Raw genomic sequence first — 20710 nt, 5'->3', positions numbered from 1 at the left:
AAACTGACAATTACTACAGTTATTGTCGATTTAATGCTGACAAATTTGTAAAAGCATTATGGATGAATTTGGAGCAAAAGAATGTGCATTGAACATCATTTATTTAGCGATTTCAAACACCAGTCCCAATGAATCACCTTAATTTCAGTACAGGAAAAGATCATTTATTTCATTATGGTCATACAATGAGTGTATTTTCGCCAAACACTGTAAAGCTTTGCCAAGTTAGATACACAAAGGGATTAAGAGCAGCGTTAATAAAAACAAATTCAAAATCTAAATGCATTAGTCAAGCATCCCACTCAGTTTTATCAATGACCAAAACTCCTGAGATTCAAGAAATCGTCCCTTCAGTATATCTAAAAATACTGCGGCATTTTGACACATCACACTGGCTTCAAAAAATAAAATGAATCATGGACGATAAGCGAGGGCCGTCCCTGTAATTTCCCTCCATGTGCAATGCATTGTTTTGCCATCTTACTTCAACATGAACCTGAGACTCGGAACACAAAACGCATCATGACGTCACCATGCCTGCTAACATCTGAATGAGTTCTGCTAATGAATGAACACACTGCACATTATGTGTGAACATGTTGTACAAATACACAAAGCTCCTTAAAGAGTTTTCTTCAGCAGGTTTGTTATGCTACTCTGCATCAAACTACTCAAACTACTCCAAGCAAAAGAAGAAAAAAACAACTGCTTGGAAAGATGAAGCAAAAGGTTATTGAAGTGTACTGTATTACCGTGTGAAGATACGTTATTGAACTTTAATCGCAAAAACACCTCAAATACACTGCAAACAGTACACACAGAACACTATATCCCTCCTCTGTGCTTAAAAGACGGAGTTGTGCAGTACTGGAAAAGTTGATCGCACACTTGCTGTATGGACAAAAAATGAATAATGATTACAGTTTTAGTGATGATGCATGCCGGTATATCCATAACAAATGGATACATAAGCGAGAACTGGGCTGCTGAAGGACAGACCTACAAGTACCTAAATTGAAGTAGTTCATAATAATCCACAACACTCCAGATACCTTCAGCCATCATATAGACAATCATTAACATTACAAGAGATAATCACCTTCTAAAACAGCTGCAAACACATCTGTGAACACCTTTGTCCTAATATAGGCTCCTGTGGCAGGTAAAACAGCATCATTCATCTTGTATAGTTAAGCTATGCATATAAACAGGCAGGGTTTTGTTTTTTTAAATAGAAGATGCCATATCTTATGATTCTGAAACAGAGAAATAGTAAATTAGAACATGCATCAATAGATACTCAAATATATGCTATATTCACTGGAAGAAGTGTATTAATCATACACTTGTCAGAGTGTAGGTGTGCTATATTTTGAGGAAAAAAAACAAGAGCTTTTGGATTCCATCACCCGACTTCTAGTACTTAAGTTTTCTTATAGTACAACCTGTACAAACGCTTTGGAAATATTTGATGCAACTTTTGAATTATGAAATGTGATAATGTATTTAAAAAAGAAACACAACTGCACACACAACTATGTTTCAATGGTATCATTGGAACTTCAATCAATGTGTAGAAGTGAAACAAAACTACTGTAGTATTATTGACATTACTTCTTCTCTGGTCAAATTTAGATCTTTTAATAAAAAAATTAAAAATAAAAACCTCCTTCAGCATCCACACAGCAGTCTGCCCTACAAAAACATACTGTGCTATTCTACTCGTGCCACACGTGCTTCACCATAAATGAATGTTGATAATCCCATTGGGCGGAATTAATGAACTATCACTTTTTAGTCAATTATACATGGGCAGCATCAACGTCGCCATGCTTTTCAACCTGGCAGTTGAATTGAAAATTGTGAGGCAATGTAACTTCACAATAACTTAGGTATTAACACGGTGTTCTTCCACGCTGTAAGTTCAAAGGACGGAGGGATAGTGCAGAGTAGTTAAATAAATGGTAACGAGGTGTACTCTAATGGAGGGATGGTTGAGATGACGTCCTCATGTTCACACAGGACATTTTAAGGGAATTCCATTGACAAGAATCAATTCTGAGTTTATTTCTGGTCAACCACTCTTGTTAGCAAACACGTAACATTAAATAAACTTGGACCCGTTCAGAATGTTTGTTTGAAACTATGAAATGGTCGACAGCTTGATGGAGTGTTTTGAGCACTCCTTACTGTCCTTTCGACTCCCTTTCTCTTACAGCAGCGAAGTGACGGGCGACGGCTGGATCACATCAGATACCACGCAGCCCATCCAGCCAGAGCCGCGACCAAAGCAGCAAACAGAACTTGTCCAGTCGGGTGTCGGAGCACAGCCATGGCGAGCTGAGAGGCGTATGCCGTCCCACTCGACGCCGCTGTGACACAGAGGGAGCACAAAAGCAAACTTATACAAGAGCCCCACGAAACCTTTATAAAAGCACAGTGCGACGGAGAGAAGCGTCAAAGCATACCCATTTTGGCGGTGTAGTAGGGACATTTGCTGATGTCTCCGCCCGCTCCATGGACAGGCAGGCCAGCATCCAATACATCCTCCTGGTTGGCTTCACCGAACTCTTCAAGCTCCTCAAACACCTGGCGGCAAAAACACACGGTAACTCAAGTTATCGAGCTTGCTGCATTCTCTATATTCCAGCAACTGTTCACGGATGAAACAACCAGAGAGTAATATCTGTTTTGGCTTATCTAGCAATTTCTATGCAATATACAGAGACCTTATATTGTCGCCCAACTCTACATCAAACAATACGTGAACAATAATAATAGATGACAGCAACTTCAATATGTCTTGAATTTCAATAAATACACAGATCGCCCCTAGTGTTTCCAAAAGATAGCATCCATTCCTTCTATTCTCTATCACTCCAACTCCAAAATCCTGACCCTGGGCCCTTACATCCATGTTGAACTGGAAGGCCTTGACAGCCTCTTCTACAAGTCTCTTCTTTATTTTCATGTCCAGTTCCAGCTCGTTCATCCGACTACGGTACAGCTGCTTGAATGCTTTGGCATTGTTGATGCCATCAAACTGGTAGAATTCAAGGCCCTCCCCTGTGGACGGCAGCTTCATGGCTCTCTGCGCCACTTTCTTCAGCACCTGTCCCCCAGACAGGTCCCCCATGTAGCGGGTGTAGGCATGGGCCACCAGCAGAACTGGGTCTTCCTGGCCTACTTGATGAATACGGTCCACATAGCGCTGGGTGGCCTGGGAGCAGCTGACCTGGCTCTGCCAGTCAGGGCCATAAAAGTACTCAAGGTCACGGGCCAGGGCCTCGTGGCGGTTCAGCTCCGTGGGAAAATATAGAGGGGCGAAGTGGGGGTGATCTTTGTTCCTTTCAATCTCCTCCTCCATGGCTGTATATGTGTAGTAGAGTGCCACAGCGCCAAGCTAGGGAAGCAAGAAAGAAAAGTTAGCATTGCTCCTTTTAATACCTAAATGTTTATTAAATGTTTTCTCTCCTCTTGATTGTTTAGTAAAGCACCCTGTGCCATTAAATTATAACCATTCCTCACTCTTCTTCAGACTGACCTTGAAGAGCTCTTTGCGGATGCGTCCCCTAAGGAAATCTTTCACAAACTGTGTGTTCTCAGCCTTTTCGTGAACCTCTTTGGTTCCTGCTGCCAGCACCTCAGACAGATCCTCAGGACTGGAGAATAAAAACGTTTTTAAATAATAGGAATTATAATGTGTGTTTTAAAAAAACACAACAAACATGAATATTTTGTAATCTTATTTCACTGTTTCAAAAGGTAAAGGTGTGGGGGATTTACCTGAGGGCGTTATCTTTTGCTCCCTCATATACAGGCCCTCCATTGGACACACTGGCTGTTGTCTCCATCTTCTTTGCAGACACTACTGGTGTGTTTCTGACGGTTAGTTCCCTAGAGTCATCAAAACATCATTTACATTCAAATGATATGACACCAGTCATATTTTTGTTTCAACATACTGTACATGTGAATCTTGAAAACATGTTTATATTTGAACTATATTGCTACAGTTGTGATCAAGTCATATGCAGTAATATTGTATGCAAGATTGCATAATGTATCTTTACTATGACCTATAGTTGCAGCTGTCTAAATACGTCTTGAGTCAAGATTGTGTAACTGCCTTTCAGAATAAACAAGGAACAAAGTCACGCTGCAGTGATTCTGTTCTTCTAGAAGTCTGAGGTTATGTGCACTAAAACAAGAACAACTCATGAAGGCAATATACGTGTTTACACTACACACACTTGTCCAGAGTTGGGATAGTACATGTAGAAAAACACACATCCACAGTAAATTGCATATTTCAGTCTATTCAGGAAAAGGGGGAGCTGCTGTCACCCCAATTATTTTCACTGACATGAGGTTCAAAAGATGCCACTTTTATAAATCAGCTGCTTTAACCCTTTTGACCTTATTTACTCTGAGAGGAAGACCAAGCAACGTGGGAGTGAAAGCTAATACAGTCTGGCTTTACATGGGGAAAAACGCTACCTTTAAAAAACAACACATTCAGCCATGAACTACTACATGAACACAAAGCCAAAGAAAAAGCAGCTCAAACAACACAGCGCAGGCCTTCTGGCATTTACCACAAGTCTCAAAGAATAGCTGGTGTTGTATAAGGGGGGAGGGAGGTTACTCAAGGGATTTATTCCAGTTGCGCTCCTCACTGTGATCAGAAACATCACCTGAAGCCACACACTTCAGGTGAAGCACACGCTCGTGTTGTTATTCATGACACCTCTTAACACGCTCGGAGCCTTATTCAAATAACAACAGCTAACTTTGCTGGATGACGTTAGCTAAAGTAGCTAATAGCTAGCTAGCATTTCAACAAGCTAAGCAGATTCAGGATTTAACGCTCGGCGTCAACGTGTCACAGTGCAGACTCGATATGTTTGTTCAGCTATTTAGTTATATATTAACGGGTTAGACGGCTTTGATATCACATTGACATTACAAACCTTCAAGAGCGGTCCTCCTGGTCGACTTCACTATAAATCAGGCTGGAGGTCCAGGATTGAACTGCACTTCTAACTCCGCCCCCGACCACGCCCCTGACTCCGCCCCCACCTCGCGGTTCTCCAAAAGAAGAGCTGAGGATGCAAATCGGTAAACAACTACTAAATGACTACAAATATACTATTAATAATACTTGTATTCATTTGCTATTTTTGCACATTGGAAATTAAAAGTTCAAAAATAGGTAAAGAGGGAATAAAAGATTAATGACGCAGGTGAAAGCAACACAAATGGCTGTTATCTCTCTAGTGCAGGAAGGGTCTCTGAGTTAAAAGGTAAGAGCAATTTCATACTGAAGGTAGTACAGTGGAGTACAATGAATTAATGAGTTTATTTTTAAGATCAACCATGAATTTTAACATATAAAAGTAAATGCCACTATAGGACTAATGGGGACCATCCACACAGACATAAAAGAATAAACTATACTGACTCATAATAATGCTGTTCAATAGGCCAAACCTCTATCTTGGGTGCCGATAAATAAGTAAAAGACCCACTACACTAATTAAATGTATTGAACTTCAGACCTACACAACAAATCAGCTTTACGCCATATGAGTAAAAAGTAAGGCAAGGCATGATAATGGACATAATCATATGATTAAAAAAATCTTTCTGGTAAAAGTTACAGTGAAAATGTAACGAAGAAAAAATTGTGTCATGAAGTAACAGGCTGTGCTATATAACAGATACTGTTATGATCATTTGATCGTGCAAAATCTACAATGATCACCAAGTGTACTAGTTTACGATTGACTTAGTGTGAAGTTATATTTTACCGTTAATATTGAATCATACCTCTAACGTCATAAAAAGAGATGAACTAAAATCATCCCATAAACAAAGATGCAAGTCCACGTTAGCAGACAAGAAGAATATAACCACAAGATGGCATTCACATCAAGCAAATCTGCAGGTTTGAACACATAGATGTAAAAGACCAATCAAATCTTTCTGTTGGCTAATGTATCTCAAATAATTTTGTTTTGTATGGAAAGTAAATAAATGGTGTAATAATATGTATTAATAATATTAATAATTAGGTTATGCAAAAAATATTCCATCAATAGACAACTTCTATTAATCTCTGGTGCCCCTGAAATTATTCCCAAAATTGTGTTTTTTTATATATTATGACAGGATTGTTGATATGCCATTTTCTTTATTGTGATGGTGCTGCAGTATTGTTAAATTGGCTCAGTTCTTATAGAATACGTTTTATGATGTTTCACTGTATAGAGTTAGTCACGCTTCTTTTTCTTCTTTTCCACAGCGCGACCTCAATAAACGTGATGCTGTGCCAGATTGAGTCTACTTGTGGACACAGTAGACACATGTCGGTCAACACAAGGCCAATACCTTGTGTTTCCTATTGTTGATTTTCAAACACTTTTAAAATTAGAATTGATAATTTTGCAAACCTAAAAAGCAAGAAAATATTAAGGTAGTTACATTTATGGAGTTAAATTGAAGCATTTGGATCCTCAACAGAGCTTAATACCAAATGCTTGTCATTGAACACATTTGAAAAAACAAATTGAAGGTGTCAGATTTGGAGAGATGAAAGGGGTCAGAACTGGAGCAGCGCATTATCTTGACAGTGCACTGTAAACATGGAGTGTATGTGAAAATACAGATTAGCAGGTGTTTGTCTTGATCTGCCCCAAACTCATAATCCAGCAGAATCTATGTCTTGAGCCTGTAGGGTTACTCTGCTAATTACAGACCATAGTTTAATCAGGATGTTCCAGGTGTTTAGTTTCCATTATGTTTCAAACATGCTGCTCATTAATTATATAGGAGGCAGTTGTTTGTTTGCTGAGCAGATTGTGCACTGGTTCATGATTGTATCGGGGAGTATAATCATGCGTATGCTGTGTGTAAGCGCGTCTGGGCTCACGTGTGTGTGGTTGAGAAAGTGTACGTGTGTGCAGCCGGCTGCAGTGTCAGATGCTTGCACCTCCCCCCCATCTCTGCTACTGAGCCACAGGAGGCTGGTGGGGGGTAAAGATGAGCTAACAAGATGATTCACTTCCCTCCAACAGGGCCAGCAAGCTGTTGCCATTATAATAAATTGCTTTGGGAAGTGATGTGCCAGCGATATAGTTCAATAACAGAGGAGGGGGACTCTGATTGGGCAAAAATTGGCAAACGTAACATCCTCTTAGATGCTAATTTGTTCATTTTTTAAAATGAGAAATTCACAAAACAAAATGTTTGGCAACCATTTTCACTGATATTTTCTTGACTTTATTTTGCTGCAATTTGCTTTTATTTGTCAGTCTGGTCTGCTAAGGACCCCATATGCGAGATATGTTGATGCCTTGATGTGTTAAAAACACTCTTATAAACACACCTCATCGGAAATGCTGCAGGTCATTTCACCGGACTACAAGTTAACATTGCAATTATGATCAAACGCTTTTCATTACATCACGGAAATCAGAAAAGCAGAAATAATGTGGCTGTGATGAGGGAAACATTAAACCAGCACAAAACCTCTAAAATAGATACAACAATGTCAATAAACTCATAGAGAAAAAAATTAAACATCACAGTATCTGTCTAGCTACACATGACCATCAGTAGTATAATGTGTAAATGTAAACCTGAACACAGGTACAACTGGTATTATCAATGCTGCATAGCATTTAATTGCCGGACTTCAACATCGATAAGACTCTGACAGTACCAAGATGCAAATTACCAAAATATATTCAGAAAGTGGAATGTCATTAAAAGGTATACAGACCTTTGACAGCATAAAAAACAAAAATGGCAGCGTTCTCTTTCACGAGGAGCCTCTTGCCTTAAAACCTGTGTTAGTTTAATCAAAGTTTGACTTAGAAAACAATAAAAAAACAGCCATAAATAAAAAAAATGCACATCTTGTGTTTTTATTGTCATTATTTCAACAAAATGCCACTTGACTCCTTGTTACTAGCTGCTAAACACTAGATACATTTTGGATTTATGCTTCGTCTGACAGACATAATGTACAACAAGCTAACTAAATTAGACCTTTGCATAAAATGCACATGTGTAACTTTTGATATTATGGCTTTGATCCATTGTTGAACCTGTGCTTAAGAAGCCGGCGTTCCTTCTGTGTAAATAATTAATAACTGTATTGTGTTACAGACCTATGTCTAACGTTAATGACAATATAACATTGCTGATTGCTGTGAAGTTAACCTACTTCAGTGGTGCTTCTGCAAGATAGCCACTCAGATAAGTGCTCAAATCAGATTAGTTTTCACTATACACAGACAACAAGAGGATCTGAATCATTTGGACCATTTATAATGTTACATGAATCAACAATAAATGATCCTCAAGTTAGTCATATCCTATTTTTAATAACTGTAACCTACGGTGATATGTAAATAGGCTGCTTGGGAACATACTTAGAAAATGTAATGATTGTTTTTATCAAAATGACCAAAAGGGCTCTTGAGAGTAAGCCTAATAATGTGCAATTAACCTAATTCACATATAATTGAGTCGAGTATGAGCAGGACCTGAATAATAAAAGATACAAGCAGACTCTTTCGATTTTATTCCCGAAACAGAGACACTGGTTTACACATAAACAGAGACATCGTGGAACAAACAGGATACAAATGAGCTGTGACCTCAAGCATCGTCCCTGGTAACGACCGCACTTCTCGCGAGAAGTGAGAACTTTGACGGCGAGGTGAAAGCTGGGTTGCAAAGTTTCTGATCGTGTGCAGGTTATAGTTAACAAATACGGTAACGTTATTTATTTGCTTTAGTATTAGAAGATTTTCATGACGACAATATCCGTTTGAACCTTTATGTGATCTTCACATTGCCTCACTGTGACTTTTTAAAAATTAATTTCTACTAAGAACAGACAAACGTGACTTCCGCATCCGCTAAATTTTAGATTTCGCGGGTCTGCTCGTAAAAAGAAGGTTGTTTTAATATGACGATGTCTTTCCATACCTTTTGTAACAGATTGTTCGTTTCTGTAAACTCCACAGTTTAAAACCAACAGTGAAACATTTGTTAATGGTTTCCAGCGTGGTCTCCGTGCGGCATCAGGCATGTCCCTGCTGTGCCTGGTTGAGCAGGCGATCCGGTCTTGCAAAGCGGAACAAGCCAAGATTGAGGACAGCATCCAGCTCTACAGAGAACTATTACACACCTTGTAAGTAACGTCATAATCTACGTTGTTCTATCAGTGATCACAATTTCACCTGTCTCCAGAGTCTAATTAAAACGCAATCCTGTCAAAGAAAAACATACTTATAAAATAATTTAACGATGTTAAATCGTTTGTTCTTTAGACCCAATTTAAAGTGGATTTTCAATTTTCACAAGGGTGACTGATGATGTTGAGGAAGGACGAGCCACGGTCTATTACTCTGATCTGGCGCTGTGGCTTAGTTGGTTAAGCGCTTGTCTAATAAACAGGAGATCCTGTCTTCAATTCCCAGCAGTGCCTTTTTCCGCCCAAGGTTTCTCTTTTTTTCTTCATCACTTCGGCGACTCAACGGTGACTTATTATGAACAACAAATTGCAGGACAGTAAAGCCAGAGATACTTACAATAGCGTACCATTCATCTCTTATTTAAAACCCATCCGAAAAACCCATCACTAGACTACTTCTTCAAGCTCACCAGCTCAGTACATCTATTTGTCAAAGTTCTTTAATAACAACACTTATGGGGCCGTAATAAAAAAAAATGTTACATGTGTATGTTTTAAATTGTATTTGCTGTTATATCATTACATGGGATTTTAAATGCACACAAATAACAACCAATAAAAAAAAGATAGTTTTGGATCTGCCCGTATCGAGATAGTAAAATTAAATTAACCGAAAAGTCTTATCACATACAGAATTGCATCGTGGGATTTGCCTGTTTATACTGAAAGTCAAACTGTTTAAAGTAGGTTGTGCAAATGTTATGTATTATTATTATTATACATTGTTGCCCAAATGTAATTAATTGTGCTCCTCTGGGATATTTTAAGTGTGAAGTCTTTTCCCGCAGAACGGCACAGCCGACGACGGGCTTTGATGAGGCCCAGTGTGCAAATGATACTGCTATAGGTAATCAAAACAATTCTGTGTTTGCCAATTACAATGCTCATTCATCCACAGAAAAAAATTTAATCAGTTAGGTTTGAAGGCATTTTTCATCTGTTGTCACATGCAGATGAAACAACATTATGTCAAAAATATTCTTTGCATTATGAAAGATGTGGTAATATGTATAGTTAATTTTAGTAATTTATTTTATTGTAGATATGAGCAAATGTGAGCAGTCATGTGCAAATGTTATATTCACAGATACAGATACCTCACCAGGGGAAAAAGAAGATATGGAATTGCTTGAGCGAGCCCTGGAGAAAGCCTTTCGGGTCCGTGCTGGCACAGGATATTCTAAAAAAGCCTCAAGCAAACAATCTCCACCTCAAAAGGAACCTGGCACTACTGCGGTCGCATGCAAAGGAATGCAGGCATCTGCAGCTTCGAAAGGAAATCAGTCCACGTCCAGATCCAGATCCAAATCTGCCACCTCAAAAGAACACAAAAGACCTGGTCCGTCAGCACCCTCGAAACTCGGCTCAGAACCTTCAGCGAGCTGTTACCCTGCACAGTGCAAAACCGCAATTAATAAAAACATAACCCAGAACTGGCCTTTGTCTTCAGATGGGATTGTGCATCACCAGGCAGCAAGAAAAGGGTCTGGCTCTGTTGATCTGGGTCAGTTTCACACCTCTACTCTCCACTCTAAAAACAAGACTATTCGAAGTAACTCTTCGAGTGGACGTGACCCGGGCCAAGCTGCAGCTATCGTTGCTTTTTCAAGTAACACAGGGCCTAATTCACAAACGGAGGAGCCCGGAGTTCACAGTTTACCTCGACAAAATGGGTATGTTTTTACACAACTTGACCATAAAGAAAATCACACTTTGGAAGTCACAGTCAGCCATTGGTTCAATGTGCTATTATAATCATTCTGTTTGCCTTTGCTTCATGGGAGGAAAACGTCTGAACAGATGGCAAAATGGAAATCTCTAAGGAGCAAGCAAAACAGGTGGCCGAAACCAGCTTTCTTTTTTCTTTCTTTTCATTTCTTACATTTTAAAGCAGATTCCACAGTTTCTGTTTGGACACTAAGTTTCCATCTTTACATTATCATTAGGTTATGGGACAAAGTTGCTGTCCTCCAAAGGAAACCTGTGCCCGGGAGGAGTCACTTCATGGAGAGAATGAGAGCTATGGTATCCTTCCTTTTTCCTATTGAAGCCCGTCAAAATGAGCTGGAAGCCTTAGACTTGTTTTCCATGCTGTGTAGTTTGGAAATATACTCCTACAATTCCACTGATTGCCATTGTGCAGCTGTTGGAAATTAGTATGACTCTAAGAGCCTGCACAAATTCGATGAGTACACTTCCATTCATCTGAGCAGTCTTGCTGTCCGGCATGTTGTCCTTGACCCTGCCTCTCTGAACCCTCTAGTTCCCGAGGGGTTGGCCATGTGGTTGTCCGGATCAGACCAGGTTTCTAGTTGACAGACTCACTCACCAAGGTCATGACCTCAACCAGCACTGCCAGACAACGGAGCTTTTGGCCAAACAGACGCAAGAATCAACCACAGAGCTGGGTAAGAGCCTGAACAGATGATGCACGCCAACACAAACAATTAGGAGTGATGGAAGGAGGAGAAATGAAGGCGCTTGATTACACAAGTGTGTGCGGGGAGAAAATTATAATTTTAGAGGAAACTGCTCAGGGGGTTGGCAGGAAGGGACTTGCTGAGAGCCATTTACACAAATATATCAGTGATAAGCTTCCGCCAATCGTGCTCAGGACCCTGCAATAAGCAGTTGAGATATTTTAAGGTGACGTGACATATTATGGAAATTTATGGTATTTTCTGACACATTGAGACAGTCAACCATCAGAGGACATAGGTCAGATTTCATCTTTCATTTGATATCAGGTTTTTTAACTTGAAACGCCTAACAATTTAAATCAGGGTTTTTATGTGTCTGTACTGGGAAATTGATTTACCCAAAAAATAAAAAGAAGCATAATATGTCTCCTTTTAACAATGGTTTTAACGCACGGTCTACACACTCGGGACTAATTAACAGTCACCTGTAATCACACTGCCGGTGAATTTCTGTTCTTTGTTCCATATTTCTATGCAGGCGGGAAGGCAAACCACTCTGATTCCTGTCTGAGATTTCTCATGACAGCCGCACAGCTCCAGAACGTCGCAAACCAAGCGAAGCAAGGTGGGAATTAATCTGGCTTCGCTAGAACATAACCTACTTCTTCAAGCCATGAATCTAAATTTGGTTATATGAAGGGGGTCGTGAGCAGAAGAAAATACATCATGAAAATATTTTATTCCACAGCACAGACTTACATAATTAACAAGCAGTGGTTGAGAAACCTTGACCCTGTGTTTGAATCATCTTGCCTGGGTTTCAGGGTGTAAGTGTGTAACATGGTGTACTTCCATTACCTTCAGCAATACTGTTATAATGAAGCTGAGATTTTCCATTGACGGCACTCAAATGACCGTATCATCTCCAGGGAAGGACTTTTGTTTATGTTTAGCAGTAATAGCTTCAGTGCAGCACAAGCATGTTGCTAAAGCCAGTGTGAGAGAGAAGTTTCCAGTCATCTCCAGCTCCCTGTTTACGCCACACACCATCGTGTGCGGCGAGTACGTGCATCCAATCTAGCGTCTCACATCCGCTATTCAGTATGTAGTTGTTTTTTTTGTGAGTTTCATTTTCAAGGGCGGGATTCCTCGTTTTATTGCATTTTAACAACGTTTGAAAAAGTGAAGCGCGCTAACGAGCTAATGCAGCCTCTCCATCTTGGCGCATGGAAAATGAAAACAGAGCCGCAGTGAAACCCCAGTGCCAGATCAGTACTTTCCTTGGCCTCGACAGATCCCCCTCCCTGTGACGGTGGGGTTTTAAAGCTGTCTATCCTGGCGTGGCGAGGCAAGGGCCTAGCTATTTAAAGCTGAGGCAGCAGAGCAGAAAAACGTTTCAGGGTACAGTTGCTCACGCTCGCGCTCTAAAAATAACTGTATTTTCCATCAGAGTGGGAAGCATGGGATCGATGGAGGCCACAGGGAGGTTGTCTTTGCCCCACTGGGGCAAATGGCGTAGGGGGAAACGGGATGATTGCACCCCTACCACCGACTATAACCTACACGGCAGAGGCAGAACTCAGAGAGCTGGAGACGCTGAGGATGAGGGTGTCACTGCTGCAACAGGAGATTCACCTCGAGCAGGTGAGGGTTGTGGGCTTTAAGCACCTGGTGCAGCAACATTTCTGTGAGCTGTAGTCAATACCCACTGAGAAATAATGTGCTGACAGTCTCTTCTTCTATGTAACAGGCTATATTGGACACTCTGTCCCCTCAGCTTTCCTCCATGATACCTGGGCCTGGACGTCCCAACCTCAGTGTGCTGAGAGACATTTACTCCCTGCTCGGTGAAGGAGGGGAGCGGTCCCCCGCTATAGTCCTGGACACTGAGCCCGACTGATGACAGAGCATGCAACACCATGTTCTATTTTGTCTCTCCCCTTTCTCCACATAAGATGAATAAAATCTAATCCAGTGTAACACCGATTGAATTGTTTCCTTCTGACCCTGTCAATAAAACTAGAAAATAAAATTCACAAAAAAAATTGCAAGACCATTCATTTGGATTGCCTTGGGCTAAGCAGATGTACCTAAGTAAGAGTAAACATTTGTCCTTGAATTAGGATTCAAGGTGAAGAATCTTTTTTTTAATTTGTCAGATTCCACAAACAATTCATCATCTGAATATTTGTAAGTCCAGTTGATCTTCGCGTATAAATTTCAATTTGAACGGCTTTTGTTTTATTTTTCTAATAGTTCATTGCGACTTCTATGTTTAAACTATACTTTGACTCCGATTTTTGTTGTGTTCTTGGACTACGTAACAATCATTACCTAGAATAACGTGTAATGGAAAAATGTAACCCTGGGTCGGTATTGCAACACTGCACGTACCAGCAGGTGGCACTCTTTCACAGATGAAGTGACCAAAGAATACACTCGCAGGTGATTTGTGTTTAATTGCTTCATGAAATCAATAAACAGCCAGTTGGAGTCAATCTGTGACCTAGTATCAAATGTGGAAATAAGACTTCATAAAATGCAAACGAATATAGGCGCTTCTTATTTTAATCCTGTCTTTAACAGAAGGCAGCAGGGACGCCGTGACTTTAGCCTCATCTTCCATGTGTTCATCCTTCTGTCTGAGATTCTGAGGCGCTCACAGGGTGAACTAATGTGTTTGTTAGTCATGAGACGGACATGCGACCTCTCCCGTGTGTTTTAGTTCACTGTGAACTATGTTTCTCCATATGGTGTGTTGGATTTCCATACCGGGGCTTTTATAATCTACATTTAATGATGTACAATACAATATCTCTTGGATCTGAGAAGACTTGTTTTTGCCGCCGCCGCAAATACTGTGTGAGGGCGTACGTGAGATGCAGAAAGCCTTGGAGAGGCCTGCAAGGCTCGTGCCCACAGAGATGACGTGTGGATGGCAGGGGCTGTGCCAGACTGGGCAACAGGTGGCGCTGGGTTCACACAGCAGGACGTGGGTGTCTGCGCCCTACTACATAAACGCAGGGACATGCACACTCAAAGCAGGCTGAGTCACAGAGATGCCCAGGTGCCCGGGTCGATGCATGCTGCAAGCTGGAGATGGCATGTCTCCCCGAGGAGAGGAATAAAAAGGTTAAAAAAGGAAGATGACGTTTTGAGCTTCACATTTCTTCCTGTGTATACAGCAACAGAAGCACAATGACGACGGCAACTGCTCTTGGTTTCCCTGTCTCCCACCACTCGAGGATTGCGATCATCTGTACGAGACCGTGGAAATGTGCTGCGAGCTTCTTGTCCGCCCTGACAGTCTCGGATGTGTGTGTGTGAAAGTAGTAAAGGAGGAGGCAGGGAAGCATCCATGTCAACACTACACATGCGTCCCAGAGGGAGTGGCGCCTACGCAACTCAGCCTTCCTGTGACCTGCATACATCAGCTGCTGCCCGGCTCTGGCTGACACCAGCAGAGCTCTTCCACTCCCAACAGCACGGCCCTGCCCAGGTTACCCGTGTCTCATGCATTTGTCCCTTTTTTCTCACGCCTTTTTTAGTCACATAATGGAAGATCCCAGTAAATTATAATTTCCATGGAAGAAACTTGTTTTCTTACCCATGTCAACACTGCTGTAAGCCACACGTAGGCTACTCTCAGTCGAAGAGGGACGGAGTTAAATAGGCTTTTCCTTTGTCAGACACATTCCTTCTTACTTGTACTCTTTTTTTTCCTTCTTTTTTCTCCACCCTTTTCCTTTTCACGTTTTGTTTTAGCCTTATTTAACTGCAGTGCTCGAGTCCAAGTACAAATCCACAGAAACTGAACAGTGCTACCAAGAATTCACTTTTCTTCTTCAAATGCCTATTGAACATCTCCTTTATCCAGCGCCCCGGCCCTCACATACGCATTCCTCACTTCCCTTCTTTTACTCCTTTTATTACTCATCTAGCTCTGTTTCAGTGTGAGCTACAGCAGGGATCGTTAAATGGACAGTTAACCCCAAAATAAAACATCTTTTCCACCTGCTGTGCTATTTCAATCTAGATTGTTTTGGTGTGAGCTGCCTAGTTTTGGAGGAATCATCCGTGGAGATGTCTGCCTTCTCTCCAGTATTATGGACTATATGGCACACAGCTAGTGTTGGTCAACGTGTATTTCTTTATTTTGTGGTGAACTGCCACTTTAAGTCAATGTGGTCACCAGTTATTAGGGTTAATTATTTGGTGCACAACATTATTTGTTAGGTTTAATTTTATTTTAAGACAAAGGAGACTAAACGAGGGAGCAGTTCTGCTTTTCATAAGGAAGCAAGTTGTGCATTCATTTGAGAATAGGTATCTCTTAATCCTATGCTATATGGTTTCAGATGCATGAAGATGTTTTTCCTAAACCTATAATTGAATCGTATTGGTTGCACATGTCTCTTTAGATACTCAAGATGTCATGCATGCACTATATTTCTTGTTATACCTAGAGCTGTTGTGAGGTCAAATATTCTTTGAGACACAGCTTTAATGCATATCAAAGATGTATGTCGTGTCATTATAACACATGCATCCCTTAATACACTCGAAAGGACCATTCTCTTTTCTGGGAATTGTAGAAAACAGCACGAATGAATTCCAGAAGCCATTCAGCGACAAACTGGCATAATCAATATTAAGATCACAGTTCATTTTCAAAAAGCTATTTTTAAAATCCAGTAATGCCTGAAGATAAAAACACAGACGTTCAACTGCGTACACACATTTATCCTTCCCTAACATAGCTTTTCAGATGTGGAGGAGTGAGATAAGCAAGTTTCAGAGAAGAGAGCTGTCTGGATTGATTTTCTTTTCATGAGAGAAGAGAGAGAGAGAGAGAGAGAGAGGGAGAGAGAGAGAGAGAGAGAGAGAGAGAGAGAGAGAGAGAGAGACAGAGAGACAGAGAGAGAGAGAGAGAGAGAGAGAGAGACAGAGACAGAGAGACAGAGACAGAGAGAGAGAGAGAGAGAGAGCTGCTTGGGGATTAACTACTACTGGGTCGCCTTCTATGCAGGACTGGCACCAGTAGTTTGTGTGGGTGGGTTGGAAAGCAGTGGGCGCTGCCTGTGTAGTTCTGTCACATGTGGTCATGCTCATTAGTCTACACACTAACATTGTAGAGGCATCGTATATTTGATAGTCTTGTCGACTGCATGAACATAAATGTGTGGGTGGTCATAGGATTTTTCTTTGCAGTTTGCTGCAGTGGAAACACCGTCACTATAAAACTTTCATGTGGAGGTGGCTGTGATTGCACATTTGTGCTGTTGTGGTGCGACAAGCGACGGAAAAAGTTATTTTTCAATCGAAGAGGACGTGGGATTCCCCTTTCTTTTCTGATTTCCAGTCAGCAGTGAGCTTCTGTATTCATCAGGCGAGGCTTTATTACTGCAGGAAAAGAAGAAAAAAGACAGCAATTGAGAGTCAGTGATGGGGAGATGAAGAAAAGATGGAGCAGTTAACTCTTCTCCCCTCCCCCTTCCTGTGCATCGTCAACCTTGTATTCTCTCTGCTTCAATGTTTGACGTCACACAGAAGAAGACCAATCAGAGCGTTCGGACTTCCCTGTTTTTCTGCCCTAGCTCCTCCCCTTGCCACGGCCCCATATATATCCCCTGCCACTACATTAAGCAGAGTGTACAATGTGCTACCAGACAGCCGGCAGGAAAACAGCAAGAGAGGGAGGGAGAGAAGGGGAAAGTGTGAGTGGATTTCAGCGCTGACGTAGAATCCTTCATCTTCAGTCATTTCTCCGGTGTCCTAGAAAGCTCCTTTTCCTTTCTCTCTTTTTGTGCTTTTCTCTATTTCTTTCTGATTCTCCAGGCCAGAGCTGACTGCGAACGTGATCCAAGAGGCCCACGTTGCAGCCGGGCTTCAGGATCCACAAGCTCCCAAAAATCAGGATGGGCTGTGCAACAGGCCACCTGGCATGCCAAACCCAACCCCAGACCAACACGGGGCAGGAGGGCCACTGCCTGGAGACTGGCGGGGCCAAAGGCCCTGACGTGCTCTCCTCTCTGGAGCGTCTGTCCCAGGCCACCGGTGGCATGGAGAAGTCCTGGTATCGCTGCATCTTTCCCTTTGGAATCATCTCTCTGGTGATCGGTGTCGCAGGAACCGGGGTGACCTACACCTACAATGACCTGCCTCAGACTAAAGTGGTGTCAGTCGTTCTACTTGCCATGGGCCTTTTGCTGCTGCTGATGGCCACTGCCTGTTGGACTGTCCACAAGAAGAAGAGAAGGAAAAAGAAAGAGGGCGGCTCGTTCACCTCTGAGCAGTGTCCCCTGTGAAGCACATGGGGAAAGCAGCGGAACTTGAAAACAGAGACATACCCAGTGCTGGGAGCTCAAGGGTCGGCTAACAAAGCCGCCACTTCACCTGCTCCCAGCACCAAATCCCCTCTATTCTTCATCACAGAGTTTAGCTCAGTTCATACCGAAGAGAACTTCAGCTGACAAATCATAGAGAGTGGAAAGACAGGTAGGCAGGAAGTATCTGTTTAGTCTGTAAAGTTTGGACCATTTTGGACTGACCAGGAGGGATCACCGATGCCTCACACGCTCTTTTATCATCAGACAGCAGGAGTCCAGTGTCAAAACAACCTCAGAGGAGACACACACAAATATGCATTGCACACTACATGCATATTTACACGCACGGATACATGGCCCTCGCAGCCCTCGCAGCCCTTGTTCACATATGCACTAGCAGTCATAGTGGGAGCTCACGCAGACACCTAACACGCTATGCAGAGCTGCTGCCGGAGTCAATGCTGGCGTCACTAGGCACGTCAGTCGCAGCATTCCTCTTGCCAGGACAGGTGACTCTCCAAGAGGCCAAAAGTGGGCCAAAGACGGCAACCTGATACCCGGCCGAAAGAGCAGAGCACCCGCGTCAGCGGCCAGCGTCATTCACTCGTCCTGTGACACCGCAGCAATGTGTTGGGAGCTTTTTTTACGCAATGGGAGAGTGGAACTTGAGTCCAGCAGGATCTTAGTGGCATCCGTGTGAGCGATGAGCCGGAGAGAGGGCAGAGGACCTGCTGGGGAAGTGAAAGGTGTTTGTGTGTGCTCAAATAAAGATTCTGGTGAACTAAAAGTCTGTTGGACCTTGGACTTCACCACTGAGAAACGAAAGATTCGCACATGTAGCCATGTCCACGCCAAGCGAGAGAGACTTCTAGTAAAGCAACATGCCCTGAAAGGCTTTTTGTAGCTTCAGCTTCACACTACAAAGGAGTGGGGCACTGACTTTCTGCTCTCCTTTCAATGTGCGCACATCTACGCCCAGGCTAGTGTCTTTGTGGGGCACCTCAACCCCACACAGGACAGGCCAGGATTACTGAAGGACACTACCGAGGGGACATGCCACTGTAGGGACACTTTAACTGATCCTGCTCCCCTAGGGCCCCTCCCGCTTGGTGCCTTGAGCAAGCACTCATGGAAAAAGGCTCTGTCGCATTCCGCTGTTTCCATCTGAACCCCTGACAATTTCCCCCCTTGTTCTCTCTCTTTGGCTCAACAGGACTCTCTTCATTCATCCCACATGCCTTCCTCCATCCTAAATCCCCAGTTTCTGACTTGATCCCCTCATTTCCCCATTGTTATATAGCCCAGGCACACACACTTAAATATAAGGCTCACAGTCCACAGACATTTGTCTTTATCACTCCTTTTCCAAAGAAAATGAGATAGTTTTGCTCTCATCGTGGAAAGTTTTGAAAATATAGTACACGGCTGTTCTCTAAATACTGTTTTTGCTCTAAATGTCTCTAGGGTTTCCCTTTCTTATACTTTTTCTTTCGCAAAGAAAGAGTGAATGTAGCTGCGCTCAACTCCACAGCTGTGAATAGGTGCTTTCTGTTTTGTGTGTCGTCTCACAGGATGAGACACACTATGGCATTTTAGTCATGTCTTAAATATATTCTTGTCACTGAATGTAACATAGAATGGAAAATATAAATCACAGAAGTAGAAAGTGCAACAACACAGAATGTATAGGAACTTAACGGGAGTCCAGCCTGTTTGTCTCCATGTGAAGGACCGCATAAAAGCACTCCTTTAACCTTGAGAACTATTATTGAACACTGTTTCAGCGATTCTGGCTCCCAGATTGGTGACGCTTGCTGATGAGTAAAATGTGTCTATGCACCCAGAGGTAGCAGTTAACACACAATGCCAAAGACCGCCCTGGAGGCCAGCTGCTTCAACATCCAATCGATTAGTCCTCTCTCACACATGTCTTTGCTAATCGGTGAGCATTTAGATGTTCTGTTGCATACTCATTGTCAGCCAGGAAAGCAAGACGGAGGTAATGGTGGAAGACAAATGCAGAGCTTGGGAGGTCATTCCTTTCCCTTTTCGCTGGGAGTGGGGAGCTATCCCTGCGGAGATAGATTGGGATCAGTCATCCTTAACAGAGCAGTATTATACTTAGTGGATATAATACGTTACAGGCAGCAGTGAAGATGCCGAGTTAATCACTGAGTAGTAAGTCTTCTCTGAACCTTTTTATATACTGACAAAAACATGATGAGTATGTTCTTTTTTTAGCTCCGGCCAGTGTAGTACATTGTGGTTGCATACTGATTTTTAAGCTGTATTGTGACAGTGAGTTGACACTAAATATTAAGGACAGGTGACCAGAATTAGATTGATAGAGATGTGAAGTGATTTCCCTTCTGCCTTTTGAAAAACTAAAGGGAAGATCTACCTCTCTCTCTGCTGCGGGGGAATTACTTCCCTCACCCAGTAGACAGCCATGCTGTCTGCCAACGCTGTTAGTCACTGGCGAGTGACACAAAATATGTCTGTGTGCCCTCGAATATTTGGTGCTGTATATATGACAATTTTATATTTCTACTGTATATTTCTACTTATATGTACATTTTATTCGTTGTATTAAATAAATGTTACCTGAACACATTGGTCTGTGAGGTTCTAATTCATTGCCTGAGGTATTTATTCAATATATAACTGTTGTATTAAACTTATTTTTCTTT

At 42.0% G+C, this 20710-nt stretch overlaps 3 protein-coding genes across 7 annotated transcripts; 2 read left to right on the top strand and 1 right to left on the bottom strand.

The window, feature by feature from the left end:
- Positions 1-2042: 2042 nt before the first annotated feature.
- On the bottom strand, positions 2043-5067 carry hmox2b (heme oxygenase 2b). The gene is made up of 6 exons (XM_068578695.1): positions 4974-5067; positions 3787-3897; positions 3545-3662; positions 2912-3403; positions 2469-2589; positions 2043-2372 (listed from the first exon to the last, which is right to left on the bottom strand). The coding sequence occupies exons 2-6, from the start codon at positions 3852-3854 to the stop codon at positions 2245-2247; spliced, it is 927 nt and encodes a 308-aa protein (XP_068434796.1). The 5' UTR covers positions 3855-3897; positions 4974-5067; the 3' UTR covers positions 2043-2244.
- A 3648-nt stretch (positions 5068-8715) lies between these two features.
- Positions 8716-13677, top strand: LOC137786663 (tubulin epsilon and delta complex protein 2). Of its 5 annotated transcripts, XM_068578691.1 has the most exons (11): positions 8719-8787; positions 9042-9208; positions 10060-10118; positions 10359-10610; positions 10722-10945; positions 11054-11109; positions 11218-11296; positions 11535-11679; positions 12230-12316; positions 13142-13335; positions 13442-13677. In XM_068578691.1, exons 2-11 carry the CDS (start codon positions 9105-9107, stop codon positions 13589-13591), a joined length of 1350 nt encoding a protein of 449 aa, XP_068434792.1. In that variant the 5' UTR covers positions 8719-8787; positions 9042-9104; the 3' UTR covers positions 13592-13677. The 5 variants fall into 5 exon arrangements, with proteins under 5 accessions (XP_068434789.1, XP_068434792.1, XP_068434791.1 ...); XM_068578688.1 differs by having other exon boundaries at positions 8716-8787; positions 9081-9208; positions 10359-10945; XM_068578690.1 differs by having other exon boundaries at positions 10359-10944; positions 11056-11109.
- A 3655-nt stretch (positions 13678-17332) lies between these two features.
- LOC137786165 (transmembrane protein 100) lies at positions 17333-20624 on the top strand. The gene is made up of 2 exons (XM_068577829.1): positions 17333-17408; positions 17530-20624. Exon 2 carries the CDS (start codon positions 17610-17612, stop codon positions 17997-17999), a length of 390 nt encoding a protein of 129 aa, XP_068433930.1. The 5' UTR covers positions 17333-17408; positions 17530-17609; the 3' UTR covers positions 18000-20624.
- The last annotated feature ends 86 nt before the right edge of the window (positions 20625-20710 follow it).

The sequence above is a fragment of the Clinocottus analis genome, unplaced genomic scaffold, assembly GCF_023055335.1.
Source record: "Clinocottus analis isolate CAN_PGR_092001 unplaced genomic scaffold, fCliAna1.0.p SCAF_16, whole genome shotgun sequence".
NCBI classification, from domain to species: domain Eukaryota; kingdom Metazoa; phylum Chordata; class Actinopteri; order Perciformes; family Cottidae; genus Clinocottus; species Clinocottus analis.
The sequence above is the reverse complement of the archived record's forward strand: the minus strand, read 5'-3'. Positions and strand labels throughout refer to the sequence as shown.